This window comes from Astatotilapia calliptera, chromosome 1 (assembly GCF_964374335.1).
Source record: "Astatotilapia calliptera chromosome 1, fAstCal68.1, whole genome shotgun sequence".
NCBI lineage: Eukaryota > Metazoa > Chordata > Actinopteri > Cichliformes > Cichlidae > Astatotilapia > Astatotilapia calliptera.
In genome coordinates this window covers 36,146,379-36,166,338 of record NC_137422.1, presented here as the reverse complement: position 1 = coordinate 36,166,338, position 19,960 = coordinate 36,146,379, and the positions used below count along the sequence as shown (strand labels likewise).

General features: G+C 39.6%; 1 protein-coding gene across 3 annotated transcripts in view; it reads right to left on the bottom strand.

Moving 5' to 3' along the window:
- phkb (phosphorylase kinase, beta) overlaps nucleotides 1-19,960 on the bottom strand; it is a 104,743-nt gene that overhangs the window by 1,820 nt on the left and 82,963 nt on the right. For 2 of the 3 annotated variants that reach the window (XM_026175454.2, XM_026175439.2), the window contains 14 exons: nucleotides 13,786-13,869; nucleotides 12,848-12,952; nucleotides 11,869-11,951; nucleotides 11,104-11,194; nucleotides 8,174-8,232; nucleotides 7,821-7,983; nucleotides 7,357-7,438; nucleotides 7,067-7,124; nucleotides 4,332-4,422; nucleotides 2,948-3,153; nucleotides 2,135-2,269; nucleotides 1,616-1,745; nucleotides 443-550; nucleotides 131-271 (listed from right to left, as the gene is read on the bottom strand). In XM_026175454.2, coding sequence (XP_026031239.1) covers nucleotides 131-271; nucleotides 443-550; nucleotides 1,616-1,745; nucleotides 2,135-2,269; nucleotides 2,948-3,153; nucleotides 4,332-4,422; nucleotides 7,067-7,124; nucleotides 7,357-7,438; nucleotides 7,821-7,983; nucleotides 8,174-8,232; nucleotides 11,104-11,194; nucleotides 11,869-11,951; nucleotides 12,848-12,952; nucleotides 13,786-13,869 — 1,536 coding nt within the window. Of the gene's footprint in view, nucleotides 1-130; nucleotides 272-442; nucleotides 551-1,615; nucleotides 1,746-2,134; nucleotides 2,270-2,947; nucleotides 3,154-4,331; nucleotides 4,423-6,645; nucleotides 6,737-7,066; nucleotides 7,125-7,356; nucleotides 7,439-7,820; nucleotides 7,984-8,173; nucleotides 8,233-11,103; nucleotides 11,195-11,868; nucleotides 11,952-12,847; nucleotides 12,953-13,785; nucleotides 13,870-19,960 lie in introns of all 3 variants that reach the window. The other variant, XM_026175432.2, reaches the window with a different exon arrangement.

Genomic DNA, 19,960 nt, shown 5'->3' with positions numbered 1-19,960 from the left:
CAGAAGATAAAAGATTTTAGAGGATCAATTTAAGAAGGTGATGTTACAATTTTGTGGTAGACACTAAGGTCACGTTTAAAGAGGAAAAAGAAAGTATATTACAGGTCACCCTAAGGTTGAGACACATTACCTGTTTCTCCATTCCTTCAAAGCGGCTGCGATCTCTCTGGAAATCCCTGAAGGCTTCCTTCACCAGATTGTCCAGATCCACCTTTTCACTGAATTCCAACTCCGGGTTCCTCTCCAGAACTATGGACACCACCATCAGCAACTATGGGCAACCGGAGCGAGGGCAAGACGTTAATATTAATAACAATGAAGACGGTCTCAAAATTACTGAAATCTAATCATTGTAAACCACAGGAACAGTCGATACCAGGATGAGTAAAATCCTTCAATACTTTGATTCTATTTGTTGGTGCTGATGAACGGGCCTGTTTACCTCCACTATGATTTGTCTGTACTCGGGCAGAACAATGTTCTTCAGCGTGTCCTCCACCAGCAGGGAGAAATTCATCTCATACATGGTCATGTCAGACAACGTGGGTTGCTGCAAAGAGATGAGGATATAGGAGATGAGATAAATGTGATTAATGGGAGAAAAAAAATGTAATGGAACATGTCTTTGCATGTTTGCGACCAGCAAAATATGGTCATGCTGCAGTGCTACAGTATACATGAGACCTACTGTAGACATCAAAAAAGTTTGTGTTGCTTGTTAAAGCTTTACTCTTCCATGTATTTCAACAAATTAAGCTAGAAACACTTCACAATAACATGAACCTGTTGTATTTTAAATAATGTTAAAACACTGTGAGCAGAAATAGCTAATCAAGTCACACTAACTGAATCTACTGACCAAACAACCAGCAGTTATAAATAATTCTTCACAGAAAATCGGTGAATGACTCCAGAAGTCCAGACATCACCATATTTATGAAGGTTCTAGTCCATAATTACTGATATTAGTGCTAATTCACATTTCGTAAAGTATGCATGCGAACTGCATGGATTCTGCTTGTGTACAGACTTTACAGGTCTTTACTCCCAAACAAGCAGCAGCTAAAGGTGGCTGCAATAAAATGCCTGCCATAAAATGTCTGTCAATGCATCTCAGGGGAGCAAACTCCATATGTGGTGGTGTCTACGTGCTTTAGATTTCAGGCCACAGTGGAGCCAAAGGGCTATAACCTGCAGTGAAGCCTGTTAGGAGGCAAGGCTACTACTACATGTCAAGCAGAACATTTGTGCAGAAAGCCATCTTCATTTCCAGTGTTTCCACATTTTAGCAGAGCAACTATCCATGTGGCGGTCATATGAGCATTATCGAGACTTTAAAAGTAGTTACTTTACCAACAGTTAAAGTTGGTTTAGTCAATTAAGGGTTTCATTAAAAGGCTTATGCACAAGTACTTATTCTGTATTTCTTCATGGGAGTCATGCCTGCATATGCAAACATATTAATGATTTACCAAAAAAGAATTTCTGGCCTACAGAAATTTTCCACACAGATTTAAAAAAAGTGATTCTTTTACAGCACACAACACACAGTGTCATCATTAATCAGCATGGGTCAGAGTAATTATCTAGCAGCAAAGTGGGGGTAGGCGGGTACCTGTGGTAGGTGGTTCCCAGCTACCACAATACCATTTGGGGTCCTCTCCAGGATCTGCCACACACGATCATAAAAGCCCAAAGGGGTCCTGTTCAGAGAGCCATCGATCTGACGCTTGTTCAGCCAAGACCTGAGGCGAAACGAGGAAGAAACTGCTGAACACATCTTAGTAACAGGCAAAATATGAGGATGCCAGCCTTTGTGCCAAAGGAAAATTGTCTGTGAGCTGGTGTGTATTAGATCAGATGAGATAAGATAAGATTTTCATAATTGCCAAGGGGAAATTGGGTTGTGGCAGCCGCAGATAATAAGATATGAATGTAGACAAGAAAGAAGATAAAATAATTAAAGTCAAAAAGATTATACAAAAAGTAGAGGCATTAAGATAAAGACACAGCATCTTCAAAGGCAGATCTGTGAGTTAATGTAAGGAGAAAGCATGGATGACGCTCTTGATAAAGTGCGATAATGTGTGTTTGTACGATGCGTGTTCGTGTGTGAGTGAAAGAGAGAGAATACCTGCCAGTGTGCTGCGGCTGCAGCACGTCCAGCAGAAGCTGCTTGATGTCGCTGGGGGAGAGCTGGTAGATGTCCTGGGGTGGCATGTCTCCTGCCACGATCTTCAGTTCATGTTTCATAGCCTGGACAATCCATCTGGAAGTCCACATAATACACATGTGCTGTTATCAATGGTGGCACTGAGCCCTGCACAGCTCACATCAATATGATCACTTAGGGATAAATTGATTCACACGTATATAACTGATAAAATAAGTTCTAATCCATCACTGTTTAGTGTAACTGCAGACAATAGTCAAGTGCACAGGTAAAAAACTGCCTTTTTAGTCTGCTGGGATTACACCTTCACAGGGTTTTATTCATGCTCACACACAGGATGCAGATAATTCAAAGGTTTAAAAAAAAAAAAAAAAAACAAGGATGAAGTCAAATCTGCCACAGGTACATGTGCTTTTTCATTTTAATGAGCTGGAAAACAACGCATAATTTCTGACTGTGCCCCTTGTGAGAAGCCATTTTTTACAGCTTGCTTAACTTATTTACAATGCCACCTTCTTGTGCTCTCCAGTGTTTTTGTAAAGTTTTTATATGTCACAGCCTTGGTCTGAGAAAGAATGGATATGTCCAAAAATAACTAATATTAAGTAATTTCTTGATCAAACGTGTCACCTTGTGCTGCTATTACTGCTTTGATTAGCTAACATGAGGGCTTCTTTCTATAGTTTGTACTAGAATGAACAGCAGGGAGGGAAGAATTACAGTTGCCCCATCCTGCTCAAATTCATCTAGCTTCACTAAATACACTTGGGTTACCCGACTCTGATCTTGATCATGCCACTGAACAGCTCAGGGTTGTTGGAGATAATGCATCCGATGTGGATGACCATCTCTTGCTGCAGAACAGCCTCCCGCTCCCCACCATAAGGGGAGCATTTGCTGTAGATGATGCCCTGGATCACCCCTGGAGACAGTGGGTTAGAGATCACCTCTTCCTCGTGTCCAAATAGACCAAGGGTCACCTGGTAATCACAGGAAACACCACAGACACATACATATGTACACACAGACACACACAGACAGCAAACATCACGTTGGTTAGAAAGTTTTGCAGTCCGGCAAATCTGCAAAAGTGTGTATGTGCAGAGGCGAGCATGAGCGCAGTACTTCTCTAAGGTGTAATTCTTACAAGTATCCTTTTTCCATCAATCTAAAATTGGCCTCCTCTCTCAGAGTCACATAAAAGTGAGTAGGAAAAATTACAGATCTCAAGATTCCACTTTTGTATTTGTTTCTTCTGAAGCCATCTCAAGAAAATTACACCTCAGCAGTCTAACTGATGAGAGGACACGCTTTTACTCTCGTCTTCAGCTGATGAAATCTAGCACTGAGATGTATCTTTCATCTATACATCTAAATGGATTCGAACTGAGTACAAAGAAGACAAGCTGGAAATAAAGTTTGGGTACAGCCGAGTTTAAATTCAAGGGGAATGCTTTGTTGGATTTCAATAACGACGAGAAATTTAATCAAAACTCAAGTCAGAATTGACTTAAATGGGGTGGTGCCTCTTATTTTTTCCAACTGAGCTGTTATTGTAAGCAGAGGAACACAGGCGTCTCAAATTTTAAATCAGCTTTTCCAATCATGTTGAGAGGAGCATTCCCTCCGGTAGGCAATCTATATGCAGATTCACACCTTGAGCTACTTGAGCATAATGAAATGCCTAAAACTGCTCAGAAGGGTAAAAATGAGGCAAGATAACTGACACTCTTGAGAGGAGGCTAATCTCTGAATAACACTTGACAGAAAATGATGCGCCGAAACTCATCCAGCGTGAGGGAGTGGCATCAGGCAAATTCACGGGTCACAATATATCAATTGGCATATGGAGTGTGTCTAGACACGGTGCAGATTAGGACTCTATGGTAGTCACACCAGCAGCGCTACTATAACTACAGCTTATATGGACACACAATGGAGGCGAGCTGTGATGATTGATATGAGCATGCAGCTGGCCTAAGCAATTCCCACAGGACGACAGCTTGAGGAGCTTTAAATCAAATATTTCAACTTTAATTTTTTTCCTAATCAGTGAACATTAAAATTATTATCCCAACATGCCACCAACATTTTTTCAGACATAATTTGCCGAAAGGATTGTCACTAATCAGGCCCTGCAGTCTGTGTGTCCACTTACCTGCTTGCCATGCACTAAAACACTAGTAATACTGGGGGCAAGGCTGTCCACTAGCTTAGATAACAGACTGGCAGCAAGACGGACAACAGACCTAGTGGGCGAAAAGACACAAGAACATTCTTTACACCACGACAGATAATGACTAACAGCTAAGACTGCAGCCTCATTTAATTAAAGTTTAAAAAAATAAATTTATAATCATTGCAATTCTTCCAATATTTGATTAAATACTCTTTAAAGTATTAAATCAGAATCGCGTTCATTGGCCATGTATATGCACAGACACATACAAGGAATTTGGTTCTGGTAGATGGTGACTCTCAAGCACAGCAATGTATATTTCAACAATGTAAGCAACACAATTCACCCACACACCCACCCACACACACACACACACACACACACACATATATATACAGATATATACAGCTACACATACATACACAAGCTGTGTAAACCAACCATAAATCACCAATCTAAATCTAAAAGTCAAACACATGACTAGAAAATGTGTCCCTATAAATAACATCTAAAAGTTTGTCATCTCCTAAAATATTTTAATGTTCACTAATTTCTGATTGCATTGTTCAGGATTCAGCGCAACCTTCAAACTGCCTCCTCGGGCCTGCAGGAATCCTATGAGGAAAAAATCAGCACACAAACTGTTCACAAATCTTCACATGGTAGCCCACAACCAAGCCTGCTATCGACACACATCCACAACACAGAAGCAGGGAACACATGGAATACTTAATTAATGGGGGGCATGGATATAATCAGCTGAAACACAACCTCCTCTTATTATATGCTGCGAATATCTTTTTTGTGTGTGTTTCTGTGTGAAAGCGTGTGTGTGTGTGTGTGTATCTGTAGAGTTATTCAGTGCTTAAACCTGCAGAAATACAAGGGCACATCTTGAATACAATGAATAAAAAAGGTAACAAAGCTTTAACGTTTAGAAGGCATGATGTGGTGTCAATCCACCGATGCTTTGTTGGGGAACCTATTTCAAGCTTCACTTCCTGGCCCATGTTAGGTAAATGAGAAAGTAAATTGAACTGAGTATTGATGCCATTTGCCAGCAAGCTGAAAACCTGCCTGCAGACAATTTTTTTTTAACTTGACAGCATAATCAAATTTCTTTATGCTAAAATCCTATTAATTAACAAAAAACAGCATACAATAAAAGTTGTCATTTCAGGCAACTGGATACAAAATCAAATAAAAACACTGAGGGGAACAAAAGCTCACAAGTTGTGACAACCATTTGTAGTATTTGGTCAGTTTTTTGTGAGACAGGCCAGCAGTACACCACAAACAAAAAGGAATTTTGGCAGTTTTATAGACAAAGATGAAAAAGAGAAATGCAGAGATTTCTTGACAACATAAAACACTGTACCCTGATTTGATGTTTTCATTTACCCATATCATTGCCTTAGAAGAACCGTATATTATTTCAAAAATTACTGAATGCCTTCTGTGCATCTGTTGTGCAAGATCTAACAACAGACACAGAAAAAGGCAGTCAATTTGGCTCAGTTATGTATTCCACAAATTTTATACCACATTTGTTCTAATATTACATTATGTGTGTTGCCAGCTCCCGCAGTAGCTATGAAGCACTTTCATCTAGCAAACAAATAAATTGGACCTGTGGCTGCAAGTCAAATTCTGTTTCATTTGCAGTATACAGCCAGCCTTAGAGAAACATGTGATGCTAAAAAATAAATTATATATGTATATCAAAACAGCAGAAGTGAAGGGCGAGCCACTGTGATGGTTAATGGAGAGAGAAAGCCCGTACAGCCTGTGTCAAGGCGCCTGCTAGCTTGGCAAAGCTGCCTCATCCAAACTGACGACTGTGTGAGAGTTAGCTATGTTCTATATTTCTAGCCCCAGTGGTTTCACTAGGAATACGTTTATCTCCTTGATATGCTAAGATATTAGCCTATTCGTGTTTTTCCAACACCTGCTAGTCAATTAAATAACACTAAGATGCTAAATCTTATTCTTTTAAACACATCTCTAATAGCTAGATAACTCTAGGGGCATTAAGTGGCCACTGCTTATGTTCACATATTGTAAGCATTGTATAAGTTTTATGCATATTTATTGAACTTGTTTAAAAAAGAATGAACTCCAAATTCAGTTTAATGTTTTCTTTCACACCTCTAAATGACCTGCCTAAGAAGAATCCAAAGTGTGGATGGGCTGAACCTCACACAGCTCTAGGAAAGCTTTTTCGACAGCAAGCTAGCCAACTAACCGGTGCTACTCATGCACGGACTTGACTCCATCTCTGCCTGAACATTACCTGTTTCCCATGCACCAGAATTGTGGTGATGTGAGGAGCTATAGAGCTGGCAAACTTCTTGGTAATAGCTGCAGCATGGCGCACTGCCAGCCTACAGTTCAGCCAGATTAAATGACAGTTATTTTGAAGTGTTTATGAAGATTACACAACAGGTCTATATACAAGCAACTGCTTAAAAGAACCCTCGCTAAAGTACAGAGAAAAATCCTCATATAGTTCACATCTCATTCAATTTTCAAACTCCATTCCAAGTTCTTTTATTACACACACGAAGAATGTTAGCAAAGGCAAAAACCGAAAATCAAATCAGGACAAATATAATGTAATCCAAAGAAATGTAGGAACAGAAGGCTGAACTGCTGCAAAAAGGTCTATGAACAGATTTTAATAGTGCATGTGTGTGTGTGTGAGAATATCAGACCAAAGTTTTCGGCTGCCAGCTCTTCTGTAGATTCTCTCCAATTCTTCCATCATGTTCTCTATAATTACAACAAAACGTTCAGACGTTAAAAAAAACTTCAAAGAGAAATAGAGTTGTATTTAAATTAATAAGATGTAACTGATGAATGCATCAATTTTTAAGGTAGAAAACAGTTTAGATGATGTCAGGCAAAACTGGGAAGTGGAAATTCCTCGATTTAAACAGATTTGCTGTTAATTTGTGAAAGTACAGCTTTTAGTTGCTCTCTAGCTCACAATGCGAGTGCTTACCATCTTTGGCAAGGAAGTCCGATCCTTCTCTCCTCAGAAGGATGCTAGCAAGCTGAGCCTGACTTGCCAAGCAGTCACAGTCCTTTACAATGATACACATTCAGATGAAAGGGATGATGAGCCTTCCATACAAAAACAGTATAGTTAAACATTTCAGCCAAGATCATTTCTGTTTGACAGTAGGGCTCTGTTCTGGGAAAGCAGAGGCAAAGACCCCGGGGGGAACAAAGCTGAGCATGCATCAGTGACAACAGGCACGACACTGATTAAGTCAGACATGGCATAGAAGGAAGAGCTGGAGGGGCTTCTGCCAGTCTTGGTAATGCTGTTCGGATAAAAGATTACCATTTAATTAGCAGCTATAGCGACAACAGTGAGGAAAAGTTTATGCCCTGCCCATTTTATTCACAGTTCTCTTTAGTTAAGAGAATGTGTTATTTTTGGGTACTTTTTGAACAACTCACATGGAACTTCTGAATGATCTCATTGGTGGATTTGTTCTGCCACTCCTCCACATTAATCTCAGGCTGCTGCTCCAGGTCGGAGACGTTGGGCGTGCTTGTTTGTCTTTTCACCTTGGAGTGCTTAGGCAGCTCCAGCTCCTCAAAGCTTTTAAACTCTGGGATCCTGTTCACACACACACAGATACAGATACAGACAAATTATATTTTTTGTGTTATCCGCAGCTTTGCTTTCACATTTAAAGCAGTAAATGAAAATAAAGCTGGTATCACTTAGACACTTTGATTTATGCAGTAATTATGGCAAAAACACTGACATCTGTCAAAGGGAGCATAAACACTAGAGGGACTCTTACTCTGCTTCGTTGATACGCAGGAAGTCCAGTTGCTCCACAAATGCCCCAGATATCAGGGTCTAAATGATTGATAAGGACAGTGCACATCAAAGAAATTGTCAAGTGACTTTTTTTTTTTGGTGAATTTAGCATTCAAGAGATTCTGCAGTACTGCACTGACAAAGTACTTCTAAAAGCCTACTCAGGAGCTGCATAGATCCCAGAGGGGAAGTTTGTCGGGTTACTCGGTTTACAAAACAACTGTTTAAATAATGCAGTTTGTACCAGATAACAAATGGAGTAGTAAGGTGTGCAATAAGTTCACGCTTACAATTTTTACAAATGTGTACTGTTGCAGTGACAAGTGAGTGTCTTACACGGTAATGCGATGATAAAAGTTTGAGCATTTTAAAAGCATAGCTGTGTAGGAGTGCAGTTCGGTTTGCCTTTCTCCTGTGGTCTAAATGTGATATTAGCCATTCCAACTGAAGTTAACTCCAAAACAAAAATAAGAGGCGTAGGAGAGGAGCCATCCTGCTCCCCATAACAATGAGATGATGAAGAGCAAATGTTTCAAAGCTGTAGGAGTTAGCTGTGTTGCGAATGGCAAATAGGCAAAGGGAAGGAAAAACTTGAAAGCAAAAAAAGAAAAAGAAAGGATCATATGAGGAAGTCTCTGCTGAACACCACAAACACACTGGAAGTGAAGTTTAAGTTAGAAAACTGTCATAAACTTTGCAAAGTTACCAGTGTGCAAATAATCCTGGTTCTACCTTGGCCTAATTTTCTGGGTTTTTGAAATCATGAATACTGTGTTCAAAATCATTCAATGTAGACATATTTGAACCATGCAGTTAAAACTGAGGATGATCTACAGGTTAGCTTTAAGGTTAACTGTAAATTTGGGAATAGCCCTACGAAGATTTCCATGATGCACCAAATTGAGATATAATATGGACAAGGCACCAGCAAAATAAAGCAGCTTTTTTCTATCCCTTTATAACAATCGCACATACACATCTGCACTTTGACGGATGCATAAGGGCTAATTAAGCATTCACTATCTTGTCCAATGACGCCAAGGGTTGGACCAATAACCATCCAATTAGTGGACAAGCTGCTCTACCTCCTGAGCTACCAGAAGTACTCAAAATCTAGCAAATAAGAAAAAATATAATCTGATTTTACTTTGAATATGCTTTATGGTCCTGACTCTTCTTCGGATTGTAGGCACTGCAACATCTACTGAACACTGACTAATGAACCATATAGGCAGAGGTTATTTCATAGCATTTGTAACACTTGTTTCATCCATTTCATAACGCCAATAAGCCACATTTATTTATTCATTTATGCACTTAGACTTAATTTTATTTACCTCTGAGTAGGTCAAAACCCACACAGAAGGAAAAGACTTGTCTTCTATAAATATAACATTTAATTCCATGCTGTCATCCAAATTCAAGCCATAAAAAACCTTCACTCACACAGTCCCAGTCACCTTTTTTAACATTCAGAGCTCAAAGCAGCTTTAGCCTTCTCAAGCCAACAATGATAGTTTTCATACTGAATTTCACAGACCAAGGTCACACACAGATGAACACTGGTGCTGCTATTAAAATAAAGGGGAACACCAGCTTAAAGGCTGAGAAATTTTTGTTTGTACTGTAAGGCAGAGGGGAAGCCCTGGACAACTATTTATTATTAAAACATTTGCTATATTACACCAGTGCATTTATTTTAGAGTTTATTTGTAATATCTGTTGAGCTAAAAGAAGGGAGCAGCCTGTATACTTCTGTCTCTACGGCTGCTTTTATAAAAGCCCCCACAATAAGCAAACAATCAAAAGTGGAGGAAAAGTAGTGGTGATATTGATTCTGTGCTTGCTTGGAAATGTAAGAATATGTGAATCTAAGAGCATGATTGATCAGTTAAATGTAGGATTGACCCATTCTGATGATCACACAAGAAAGAGAGGTTCTAGTTGTAGAAATATATGATATGATATGAAATATATTCAACGTGTTCAACACATAAGAAGAACCAAACCTAACCAAATACATGCCCAGTGGCCTCTCTTAAGTATTCAGATATAATCCTATGAAATAAAATCATAATAAAGTCAAGCTATCAACTGCAATAGCCTTTTGTGTTCACTGGTGTCTAGCACTAAATCTACCATCCTGTTTCAGTATCATGTCAGCTTACGATGTGCTGCTGTATCTGTCTATTTTTGTTACATTTCATATTTTGACAAGAATTATTTTGAATAACTACAAAATGCAGTCAAAGCAATTACATTAAACTAGATAGTAGGGCTATGTTAGCCCTACGACAGACTGGCAACCTGTCCAGGGTGTACCCCGCTCCTCGCCCTATGCCAGCTGGGATAAGCTCCAGCAACCCCCGCGACCCTGAAAAGGATAAGCGGAAGCAAATGGATGGATGGAGAGATAGTAGCTAGTATCTCAGTGTCAAAGAAACTTGCCTCACATTGCTTTTGCTGTTTCACACATAAAATCCAGGCCATGTTGGAAAACCATTTCAGGTCATTGTTCACAGTGCCTCAAGTGGACATAGTCCATTTCAGGTTTCAAGTGGAAAGACTCCATTAGGTTTAGGTGAGCAAGCTACCTGATTAGTGTGTGCAGGATGCAGAACACACGATACCCACTGGCCTCACTGTGAATTCACCAGACAGTTACCTGCTATAGTCTCTAATGGGCACAGACAGAGATCGCCCTCGCTTTGCAATGAGAGTTGCCAGGATTAAATCTGTTTGATCTAACTGGATCCAACTACTGTAGAAAGCTTCGGTGCTGCAGGTCATGTTCGACTTTTGTGTGGGTTTTTTCATTTAGTTGACCAGTTTGATTGTTTAAGTGTTGATTAAAGCATATCTTTGACATTTGCACTGCAAACAAAAACATAATTAACCGGATCCACAAACCTGAAGTCTGTCAACATGAACTTTGACTTCTCCGATGCTGCCCTTCTTGAATGAGGCCAGCATGTCCAAGACTGGGTTAAAGCGGCTTCCTCTGATGAGACAGAAGTTAAAATATTGTGATAAGCTCTCTCTCCTTTCATCACAAGTATCACTGATTTTATTCCAGACATAATATCTGTATTAAACACACTAATAGTATGCAACTGAAGCTTCAGATCAAATGAGTATACTCAGTGCTTTATCTGGTATGTTGTTGACCCCTAGACAGGTCATAATCCCAATCAATAGCAAACTAAAGACTATTGAATTGTTTCTATGAGAGCCCACTGACTCATTCCAGATGCTGTAGCGTGGCTGCTTAAACGTTTGTAGCACATTTAACATATGGCTCCCTGGATAACGGTCAATACTACTGTAATCAGCCCACCAGCCAGGTTATAGTGATACAAATGAGAAACATTATCACCCAATCAGCAAGCAAATGTGCAGTAGCACCTTTCTGCTATAAAGACAGATAGTACATACTGAAGGGAAAAAATGGAGGGGAGGAGGAGAAACAGAAACATGATTGATGGGGAAAAAAAGCTAAATAAATTCTCTGTCAAGACATTTTGTTGCAAGCTTGAGTCGGATGTTAGACAGAAGATGAGATAGTGAGTGATGTATGACGAGATTGGAGAAGGGAGAGTGCTTTGAGAAAGCGATCATACAGCAGGAAGACCACAAAAAAACGACAAAAGGACTATTATAGAGTGTAAATATTACTTGATGTTATCCTCACGGATGAGAACGAGGAAGAGAGGACGCCCTGGCATCTTCCAGCACTGTTTGATGAACTGCAGGGTGTTCTGGACACACAGACACACACAAACACACAGACACCATTTCATACGTCCAGAACAAAGATTCAACTTTCAGCTTGAATCTGTGGTATTTCTAAAGTTCACTCTGGGTTTAAATTCTTTGACAGTTGTTACATATTAAAAAGTACAACAGCGGCTTAATGACCACATAGGAAACTTAGGTATAGACTGCCTGATAATTTCCTTTAATTAATATTTCAGTCTTGGTATATGCCAATTCCTGCAGTCATACCGTTTTTCAGTGGCAGGTGCCAATTAATGCTGATAAGCCATTCTTAGCTGGCAATCAGTGTCAGACACTGATGTATGTAGTGCATATATAGAGCAGTCCTGAAAGTATGCAACCATATTAATATCATTAGTCTTTTTATGGAAATATGGAAATAATCAGAAAGTCTGACATTTTTAAAGTAATTAAAAAAGAACAACAAGTTCTGAACCTTCCATGAATTACCACCACGGCTGAGAGATCTGAGTATACAAATGATAACAGTTGAATGTGCTAAATATTTTGGCTACCTGCACTTTCTACATCTCCTGATTCAAAAATGTTCAGTGGTAAGAGGCTACTTTGCACCAACTATTGAAGATTAGCTATTATCAAGCCTAAACAGTTATCACTGGAAAAGCCAGTGATAACTGTAGCCACTATCAGTCCTAGCATTAAGCAGTCTATGACAGCGTGTGCCTTTTCTATTGGGCCAAGTGAAAGCAGTAAGAAATCACATTAAATTACCGATTTCTTGCCTTTTTTGAAAAACAGACTCTTTAAACCAGACAAGCTGAATATATCTCAGTTATTTAAGTTGTGTAAGCACATAAAATCTTGTAAGTTGTGGACTCGTGACATTGGTAAGCTCCATAATGTGACTCTGACTTACCTTAATGTCATCAATCAGCAGCATAACATCTTGGGACAAGTAGAAGTCACTTAGATCAAACACTATTGGGTAACACACCACCGTCTTGCCCAGGATACGATAAATCTAGAGGGAAACGAGCACGCGCGCACACACACGCGCACACACACACACGCAAACAAACAGCTGCATTAGAAGACGGATAGCTCACAAGAAGCCACATATACATTATTCTGGATAGCGTATAAAACATGCCATCAATCCTAAGACAGAGGGGGCACACAGGAGTTACACAATCACTCTTGATAACACACACTGATGCAGCACATTCACACAACTGGTAGAAAGCTCCTTTTCACACATACAGATTTTCACAGGGGCACACACACTGATAATGTCCTCTGGCAGTCAGCCATCTTCCCCATAAATGTTCCATTATTATATTGTCTTAGCAATGCGTTGGGAGACATGATTCATTTGTTTGGCAATGCTTTTGTTTGAGGAGGCTGTTATAGCTCAACTTATTTAGTTGTACTATGTTCTTCATTTGCAAGAAACCGCAAACAACACCAGCAAGAAACATTAACGCCACGCAAACATGGACATTAGAAATGCTAATATGTAACAGCTACACAACATGCACATACCCGGACAAAGCATACAGGCTGCTGGACAGCAACTTAGCACATTAAAATGCAATAACGCCTGAGACTACGCAAAACCTCAGCGTTCACTGATGCATAGTGTATGAATAAAGAAGGAAAGCACTCGTGGAGCTGAATAATTTTTGCCATATTGCGAAGCTCTGGAATATTTATGTGGATCAATATGTGGGAGGTTTGTTAGGTTAATGGTCACCCATGACCTGTGCAAAGTCTCATGGAGCACATATGTACAGTAAGCACATGTATTGAGATGTACTTACATGACTGTGGGTACGTGTGTGCATATTCAAATACCTTACAGGTCCCAATGCAGCCCACTGGCCTCTCTGGGCGTCCACTCAACCCCAGCTTTTTATTGAAGGCAAGGAAACGGTATGCCTGCAGAAAGACAAACACACACACATTATACAGAGACATAAACTAACACCTTATCAGTAAACTAAACTCTGGAAAAATCTTCCTGCTCTCTGATTTCACATAAGCTACAACCTACATCTTTATCTGCAGTCCCTGCGATCAAATTGGTGACTGAAAATACCACATTTGATTTAAAATGTCATGCAGCACAGTTCTATTCACCATTTAAATGAAAGCGTGGGTCCAATATCTGTCTGTCCCACTGGGACATTTTTTGTTGTTGCAACTCATAAGCTGAAATTACCTCCATATGGCAGAACCACCTACTGATAGTAGCTCTGTGTAAAGCTATGAGACGTGGCGATAATGAAAGGTCCCCGTGCCACCATCAGCAGCATGCTTAGCGGACCCAAGTATACCCATGGGAGCGAGAGCTGATAACACTGTTGTAATGCAGTGCAGGGGCCCACGAGAAGAGACACTGACATCACGCTGAGTTCTCAACAACATCTTTTGGTGTGATAGTTCCCAAAAATGATTTATTCTTGTATTTGGTGATCTGAGTTGCAAAGCCTGTCAATCGCTCTGTTGTTACGTGACACATATACAAGTTATGATGTTAACAGCGGCAAATCTATCCAAAGCTTTGATTAATTTTTATAACAGTTGGTCTTCAATTTCACACTGTTGGGATTTGTTGGCTGACATGACAGCAACCAAAAGATTTTATCAGTTGTAGATAGCTAGCTAATTAGCACTGGCTCTCGACTGGTTGAAGGATTCCTCTGCCATAATCTGCCTTTCTAAAAAATAATTAAGTTAGCGAGTGATGTGGCTTTGGAAATATTGCCTGTTGCTGGGAGCAGTTTGGTTCTTGAAGTTGCGAGAAAGTTCAGTGCCACTGCCATAGGAGAATTGTGCTGTTGGTGGGTATATAATTTATTTATTTTACCCATCACTAGTTTTAATGTTGTGGCTCAATGTTACAAAGGCCTTTTTGAAGAGTTGTATTTAGCCCATGAAAACAGTAACTTCTTAGAATGAAGATTGTGTTACAAACCAGGCGAATACTTGAATGGGATGGACACTTTGTTTATGCTATGGGATATGTAGGATTAAGCATTATTGAAGACTAACATATAAAACAGGAAAAATTAGAATCTTCACTGCTTAGATTTTGACTATTCTCCACCTCATGAAATACCATAACATATCACTGATTGAATTGAAACATCTATCAGCTTTTTTTCTTTGCACTGAACTACAAAATATGACCTTGTTTCTTTACAAATTAAACTAAAGTGAAAATATTTAAAATTATTCTTTTAAAAGACATTCAAAACTTCTTCTTGGATAGATGTTTTTCCCCCTTTGGGTAAATCATCACAGCTCCACTCAATAAAATGATCCAGTTCTATGTTCACATCCAAGATTGATATAGATTGGAGAATGAAAGGGGTCCTTTTTTTTGAGAGTAGGTGTTTTCTGTCTGGTCAATGTGTAATCTCTTCACACTGTAATTCCATCTCTTCCAGCTCTACAGAAGAAGTACTGTGCTGACTTTAATCAAGTCACAAGTCAAGTTTCAAGCCTCAGTCTGGTCCTTCAGTCGCAAGGTGAAAATCCTGAGTCAGTTCTTTAGTACAGAACAAATTTATGAGATGAAAAATGTTAACATCAGCAGTGCGAGTATGTCTGGTGCACAGAGGCCGGAAGAGAGCTTGATATTAATTCTCAATTCCAACATGGTTTGGCTGATGAAGACAGGCAGAGGTCAAATATCACATTTAATTGGTGAACTGATTAAGACTTGTAAGTCAAGTCTGAAGATATAATATACACATAGGCATTATTACGCATTTTGCACTAATTATGGAACTGGAAAACCCAGATCTATAAACAACTAGCAAGTAAAACCAAGATGGATGAGTAAGTTTGCAGGTAATAACTTATTATTATATCCAAAAGGCTCTACAGTTTGTCAAAACAGAACTGAGGAAAAAGGTCACGGCCTCCCCCTCAGCCATCTCTGAAATGCATTTACACACGACAGGAGAGAGAATACAGGAGCTCCAGCCTTTCAGCTTCCCAAGCATTTCTTTGGTGTTTTAGATAAAAGCTTCTTACCACTGAGTTGCCTGCTGACAAAATCCACTGATGCAAAGATGCAAAGAAAAAGAAGGTGGACATTGATTTCTTGCCGCTGCTGGATCGAAGCCCAGTGGTGTGACACAGTCACCACAACTTATCATTTATGTGTGAGGGAGAGAGAGAAATCTGTGTTTGCAGTATTACATTTCTCTTTTGTACGTGGCTGAGTATGAAACCAGTATGAACAACATATGAGCGTGAAATTTAAACACGTTCTGAGTTCTATCATCATGCAGCATCAGTACACAAAGACTCAAATATCAGAGCAGGAAATCTGCCTATCAAGCTTTCCCTGCCGCATTACAACACATCCTAATTGCAATACACAACATCCTCCAAAAGGTGGTGCTCTGCCACTCCTATGTGGTTCCTCACTGCTCTGAAACGCTGGCATTTAATACTAAATGATACAACATTATGTTAAAAAGAGGGAAAAAGTAAAGTTTCATACATATATGCTTATTTATAAAGTAGAAAAATGTTAATTAAAGATTGACTGACTTTGCAAACTATTGCCATAACAGGCAAAGATAAGACCTGGAGGAGAAAACCCAAAGGAGGGTGGAGGAACCTCTGCACCCAGTTCTTCCTGTGTGCAGAATACCAATGACGAACAACAACACGCAGGCAGCCTATCAAAGCATCCTTTCATTCTCTCGCATTTCCACTGACCGAAGCGCAAACAGCAAGACTGACATGTGGAAAATGTAACAAAAAGCTGTATTTCGCATTTCTTCTGTGGGTAAGTGTGAGGATGAGCAATTATTTGCTTACAAAACTTTTTCTTCGGCATAGATATACTCCTCATTTCGACAGGTGCTCAAACAGGAGTTTTTCTGCATATTTTACTATTGCTGGTTTGGTGCCCTGCACAGTGTACATTTAATTGCTGAAGTCAATGCTCACAAAAGATTTAGTTTTGCTGTAGTTGCTGACAACCAGAGAGACTTAAATTAAGCTTACAGGTTGCAGAACAGCTCGAAATAATGTCCGCGATGACATGGGTAGTTTCCACATCTTGCCCAAAAGTCCCTTGGAAATATTATTTTTCACTGAGTTATGGTCGAAGTAATGACACAAAATTGATTACAATTACAATAAAGAAAACAAAAAAACCCTCTTTACATTGACCAACACATTTTCAGTGTAGATTTACAAAGAGAAATGGATAAGCTATCACAAGCTGATTCTCGATTTTATATTTTTGTCCATTATGACTGTTTAATAGTATTTTACTCACTCGCCGGAGAGTTTTGGTCTTCTAGATCATAGATTACAGAGCCTTCATAAAGACAACAGGTCAAAGCTACTGGGGAATGCATACAGCAGCTTATGATTCAATGCCTTTTTTTCCTCCACTGCATTTCCGTACATGCTGTAAAAGGAGGAGTAACTGTGGGAAGAAGGTTGCTTTCTATAGGCTTTAAAACTGAACAAGCATGAGCACACTGCAGTTTAGTTTTTAGGTCTCTATCGAGACATGTGTTTGACGCAAAGTGTCATCCCCACCCCCAAAACAACAAAATGTATTTTTAATGACCTTTAAGAGCCTCATTGGGATCTTATTTGGAAGGCTTCACAAGCTGGAAAAAATTCAAGAGTAGTCTCATCAAACAAATTGCCATCCTTAGTGAAATCGGCGATGACAATCAGATATGAAACGGCTAAAAGGAAGGCTATTTTTGGAGAAAGCAGTGACATGAAAGAGGATCAGCTTAAGGGTGCATGGGTGGGAATAACACATTTCAAATGTAATTGCCACTCTCCCATCGACAGGCAGCTGTTGTCAACACAATCAAATGGCTGCAAGAAACGAGGTGAGGTGAGCAAATGCAGCCCGCAGCACCAGAGATGGTGATGACTCGGAGATAAACAGATTCTGTCGAGGAAGAAATGTCTGTCTGGGCTTCAGATTTAATATTCAGCACAGTGCCCGCTCTGACTCACAATTGCATATCCATCTGAGAGGCTGAGCGGTGCAGCAGAATGAGGCAGAAGGGAGAGAAGGAAAAAGTAACAGGTATGACAGTTCAAAGGCAGATGATAGACCTGGAGGGGAGAGTTGTTTGGTGTAACGGACATAATGGGGGGCGGGGCAGGATATGGGCCTAGGGTGGAGACTCGGGTTACGGATTCAAATGTGACGAATATTGTGATGGAGGGACAGAAAGCAAAAAGGCCCATGACTACAGAGCTCAAAGAGATGACATGATAGGAGAAAATGGCTGTTTACAGAATGTGGCGTGGAGGATAAACGCCAAGTAACCGACATGACAGATGAGCACCAGCAACTAGGGAGTGACTGAGTGATGGATATGACAGAGGAAAGACAGACAACACAGAGTTGGTAGACTTCAAACAACAGACATGCAGATGAGGAACAGTATCCAGTGGAGAGACAAGGATTTGAGTGATGGATATTATGGGACTGAAGCACAAGTTGCTAGGGAGGTAGTGCTTGGTGTCATAAATATGACAGTACAAATAGTGTAATCTGCAAAAGATGAAAGGAGCAGAGTGGACGGAATGAAAATAGCAGCTTGTGCTAAACTTGCTACTCAAGCAAGTGACAACGGCTTCACTTTCCTTCCATCTCATCTTTATCTTACAGGAATATTTCCATGTAAAGGGCTCAGTTCCTTGTTCTGAATAACAATCTGCTACTTGCTTTTCTTCTGTGTTTAAAAATATATAAATAAATAAAAAATCTAGACACTGAGCATAAGCTAGACCATCTCACAATCAGTATATTAATTTTGCTCTTTAAATAGCAAGAGTTTTATGACTTTTGTTGCTTAAAGTTATGAAAGTTAAGGTTTGAAGGGATTTAGATTTGCTGAGCAGATTCACTGGTGAATTCAGATTTAATTAAAAGCCATTGAACCTCAACCCCTTTTGTAGTAAAAGCTGATTTATACTGAAGATGACATCAGGGAGTTTTTACATCACACAGGATTTGGACTTTCATTTTCACAACATGCTTGTTTGATTCATAAGAGCAGGATTACTGCTGAAATCAAAGTTACCTTTTTTTTTTTTTTTAAAACAATCCTTTTACACAGAAAGATTCATTATCATTTTATTCTATAAAATATCACTTTGCATTGAGAATGTACCTTAGATCAGATAAGAATTACACTGAGGTAAACCGAAGAAAGGAATAGTTCTAGTGGCTTATAATTAAAAAAATGTAGCTGAACCACTAACTGACCTATTATTATTGGGGGTTTTATCGTTCATCACTCGACCTAGTCTCATAATGCTGATGAAAAGGCTTTTTAAGGGTTGTGTTTATCTTTAAATATTTAAATGCGAGATTGAAACAGCTTATAGTGAAACCAATTCAAAATTTTTGACCCATCTAACATACTGTTCTGAAACCAAATTTGGAGACAGCTCTGCTCAATGCATCTCTAGTTTGCCACAGTGAAAGCTACACCATTATGCTGATCAATCAATGTGAACAATGACTGCTCAACTAATAAGTCACTTCAACTACTCTGCAGCCCCACTGTGACTGATGGGACAATCGAGAGGAAAATCTTAAGAGCAGGAAATCCTGGACTGACAAGCAGATGGACTGACTGAGCCAAGACGTATTGGGGTATTGATAGATGACTGCTGAAATGTAATCTGGCTCACTGCAAGATTGATCTGTGTAGTTGTGTTGGTGGTGGGGTGGCTTCAATAGTCTATCACAGTTTTCCTCCCTCACATTTTCTTCCAATCATTCAAAGCAAACAGGGCTGGGCTTTCTTATTTGAAGATAAGGAAAAGCCCGTAACTCAAGGACAAGTCACTGGCGCTAACTGTGCTAACCGCTAACCTCCAAAGGATCTGCAATCAGTTACATTTCAAGTTTAACGTTGGTAAAATCCATCACTCAAACAGCAACTGTCTAATCATAAAGAATTGCAAATGTACATGGCTAGACTGTAGAATTTTAGACTCATTGTGGATT